This window comes from Pteropus medius, unplaced genomic scaffold (genome assembly GCF_902729225.1).
Source record: "Pteropus medius unplaced genomic scaffold, Ma_sr-lr_union100, whole genome shotgun sequence".
Lineage (NCBI taxonomy): Eukaryota > Metazoa > Chordata > Mammalia > Chiroptera > Pteropodidae > Pteropus > Pteropus medius.
Genome location: NW_024342471.1, coordinates 6,099,955 through 6,104,023, shown reverse-complemented (window position 1 = coordinate 6,104,023; position 4,069 = coordinate 6,099,955). Strand labels below are relative to the sequence as shown.

General features: G+C 53.0%; 1 protein-coding gene across 1 annotated transcript; it reads right to left on the bottom strand.

The window, feature by feature from the left end:
- Positions 1-512: 512 nt before the first annotated feature.
- Positions 513-1,728, bottom strand: ID1 (inhibitor of DNA binding 1). Its single transcript, XM_039864011.1, has 2 exons — positions 1,193-1,728; positions 513-972 (listed from the first exon to the last, which is right to left on the bottom strand). Exons 1-2 carry the CDS (start codon positions 1,613-1,615, stop codon positions 931-933), a joined length of 465 nt encoding a protein of 154 aa, XP_039719945.1. The 5' UTR covers positions 1,616-1,728; the 3' UTR covers positions 513-930.
- Between the last annotated feature and the right edge of the window lie 2,341 nt (positions 1,729-4,069).

Here is a 4,069-nt window from a genome sequence, read left to right as displayed (position 1 = left end):
CCAAGGCAGCCTGCTGGGACCCAGGGTTAGGCTACCCATTGGGGGAGGCACCTCCTACTGGGGAATGGGGCAATGCAGGTCCTGCGTCAGACAAGCTGAAGCTCTGTGCATGTATGTCCCTTTCCTCTGGATCTCGCTCCTTCCATTTTGGCAAAGATGCAGGTGGTCCAGTGACCTGATTCTCCAACTTAAATGGCTTACTGAATACTCCAGTCCCTAAGGGATCTTGGCAGCTTGGTCTGCAGTTTAACAACCTCCCCAGATGACCCAGCTAGCCCAATGACCACTTTGAGAAACCCTAGAGAATTTTATGACACTAGGGAGCAGGAAAATGGCCGGAGATGGGGAAAAGAATAGACCTTTAAAGACACCGGAAACAGTTCAGGTCTGTAAAAGTGACAGTCCAGATGTGGCCTTCCAGTCCCCCTCCCCCCAGCACCATCTGCGAAAAGGGTCAGGGGTCAACCCCCTCCCAGCCCAGGCCCCTCCCCTCAATCCAAGAACACTGCAACTTTACCACCATCTAAAGTATTTGTTTAATAACAACAACAGAAAAAAACCCAAAGAACTATTGTAAAACAATATTCTCAGTCGGTGATCATTGTAATATACAATACAAAGCAATTTCCTCAGAAATCTGAGAAGCACCAAACGTGACCATTTTTTAAAATGTCTGCTTTTCAAAAAATAGAAACACACGGGGCGGGGGGGGGACACCCCCAAGTCTCTGGTGGCTTAAAAGCGTAGAGGGAGGGTCCGCCTGCCCTCATCAGTCCCCCAGCCCTGGGCTGGATCTAGCAAGCGCCCCACGGCCGCTGATCTCAGTCTTGTTCCTCCCCAGTTGCGGCGAGGCGCTTGAGAGGACCAGAAAGCACTTATTCCTCTCGCCCCCTGTAGGGCTGGGGTCCGCCGGTCCTCGAGGACCACGCTTCAGCGACACAAGATGCGATCGTCCGCTGGAACGCAAGCCGCCTGTGAAAGGAAGAGAGAGAAGAGATGAAACGGACAGGTTGGAGGGAACAAAGCTGCAAGCCACCCCACTTCCCCGGGAGACACGAGGGAGCGCTTTTCCTGATCTCCAGGTGCCCGAAAAGATGGGGCGGACGTAGGGCCATGTCCCACCTCCCTCTCCGGGCCTCAGTTTCCCCATCTGTAGAAGGAAAACCATATTGTGGTCCAATTCAAACCTCACCTCGGCTGCCAGGGCGCTGATCTCACCGTTGAGGGTGCTGAGTGGAGCCCGGGCGGGAAGCCCCCGGCTCCCGGGGGTCCCGACCTGAGATTCCGAGTTCAGCTCCAACTCCAGGTCCCAGATGTAGTCGATAACGTGCTGGAGGATCTCCACTCTGCTCACCTTGCGGTTCTGAGGCAGGGTGGGCACCAGTTCCTTGAGGCGTGAGTAGCAGCCGTTCATGTCATAGAGCAGCACGTTGACCTGCTGCTCGTCCAGCAGGGCGGGCAGGCGCGGCCCAGGGCCACCCGCGCAGCGCGAGATAGCCACGCTCTGCTCGGACAGGCAGCGCACCACCTCGCCCGCGCCTCCCGCTGTCTTGCTGGCCTTCAGTGCGCAGCTTGGGCCCGCGGCGGCTGCGGCGCTGCCACTGGCAACCTTCATGATTCTAGCGTCGGGTAAGAAGAGGCAAAGTGAATGGAGGTGTGCACTCGCCGTGCGCAGAGAAACACAAGAGTTAAAAAGACGATTGGAAACTGCGCGGTCTAAGCCCCACAGCCCTCTATTTATAAGACCCTGCGGCCCCACCCCCGAGGGGCGGGCTCAGACGTTCAAAAGCAGCCAATAGGCGATCTAGAGGCGAGCCCTCGAGAGCTTTTGGGCCACGCCTCCTGCTCTACTAACACGCCGTAGAGGAAAGGGGACCCGAGTCTCTGGAACAGAGGGTGGGAAGCCTCGGGTTAGTGTGGCTAGTGGAGGCGAAGGCTACCTTGGACTCCTCCAGAAGGAGGCAGAACCGATATTATCAATAATGAAAAGGCTTCAAGAATCACTTTTTCTGGGTTCAGTTCCTCACCTCTCCGGTCCCGTTTTACAGATGAGAAACTGAGGCATCGATGGAGAAGCTGCTGGCCCTGGAGTCGCCCACAGAGCTCAGAACTAGTGCCTAGATTTTCGAACCCTATTAGGAGATGACCTTTGGGACCCTGATCTCGAGAATATTTGGGCCGAAATTTAAAGCGGGCCCTCCTTTACATTCTGTTCCCAGGACTGTACTCTGCCAGTTCCCAGAGAATGTTGCTGGTTAAGTTTCCTGGAACCTGGGGGACTTAACCAGACCCTTCGGGATAGGAGCAATTAATCTGAGAAAGTACCCCTCTAGGACTGGGGACTGGGCCTCTGGGACCTGAACCAGATAGAAGAGTCCCAGAGTGGGGCTGCATTTCCTAATCTACCCTAAATTTTCAGCCCCTTGCAAAAAATCGCCAAATCTGTGTCAACTAGTGATTTTAAAATTTTTCTCCCTTTTTTGGCTGCTTCTCCCCCCCACCCCCAAAGACCATGGATCAGGGTTCTGCATGCGGCAGCTGTGGAGCTCTAGTCTTCCCCTCCAACCCCACCCCCACCCCCGCTTCCCGGGCTGGTCTGTGTCAGCGTCTGAACCAGCGGCTCAGACCGTTAGACGCCAGGCCCGTGACGTCACCCATTCATAAAACCGGGACGGGCTGTCAGGCTGGCGCCGCGCGGGCGGTCGCTATGGAGACGACAAACGGGGCTCCCGGCGCTCCCCCCCCAATCCCCGCCCCGCCAGTCACCTGTGGACCTCGGGCGGGGGGCCTGGGAATGCGCTCCTTGCCGGCGCGGTCGCCGGGCAAGGGTTACCTTATCTCCCCGCCCCTTACCTGGAATCTCCCTCCCAGGCCCACAGCTTAAGCCTCTTGGGAAGTTTCTTCACCGCCCTCTTCCCATCCCCAGGTTCCCCTCCATCCTGGACAAAGAGGCCCGAGTTTCTATTCCATCTCTGTGGCTGGGGGAATTTAGTTGAGGCTCTGGCCTTTTTGAGCCCTAATATCTGTCTGGTATTTCGATAATAATTACACAGTTGACGATTTATTGCATTCTCCCTTCGTGCCAAGTAGGCACTGAGTGAAGAGTTTGCCTTTATCTTTCTCTAATCTTTGCCACAACTCTTGAAGAGAGGAGCTGTTTGGTTTCTTTATACGAAGAAGGAAACAGGCTCAAAAAGTCTCCCAGGAGCCACAGCTATCGTAATGGTTGCATTATTATAACAAGGACACTTGGTTGTAATGCGGTCCCTTATTATCAGGGCAGGCAGTCTGCCTCCAGACCCCTAGATTGGCCAGAGGCAGGGAAACTGAGGCTTAGAATAGCTACCCAAGACCACACAGAATTAGCAGGGCTAAATTCTGTGGCTCAGGTAGGAGAGGGTGATATTATGGCTTCTCCCCACCTCAGTAATTAATTCACTGCATATTAGCATGTTTCCTTTTCCTACAGAAGTTTGGAGGAGAGGACAATAAACTGACCCTCCTCCTCCACACGAGGAAACCAGGGAGAACAACTTTAGAGGAGAGAGACATCACCAATTAATTAGCTGGCTTCCCCATGCCCTTAGGGCACCCTGCAAGCTCTCCAAATGCCCTAGGCTTGTTTAGCAATCCTCTAATGATCGAAGAGAACATTTTGCTAAATTGTGCAGAATTGCTAAAGAATTGGAAGGACAATGGCCAACAAGATGAAATTAGAATATTAATTCATTATCGAGTCTTTATTAATGCTACTTGCTGGAATCAATTCCAGAGACACTTACAGACACTGGCACAAAGATGTCTGCTCAAAGATATTCACTGAGGTGCTGTTTGCAAGAGGGGAAGTTGAGGTAACCTAAATTCCATCAACAATGGCATTATATAAAGGATAAACAGAACATCAGTGCTTTGGAACAGCCCTGCAGCAAGGGAAGTAAGGCTCTTGAAAGAGATCTATCTTTTTTTTCCTACCTTTGGTAGAGGAGCGAGAGTTAGACTGGGGTGTTAAGGTAGGACCTCATGTATGTAAAAATGCAAACATACTCCCCATAAGTACACGTATCTGGAA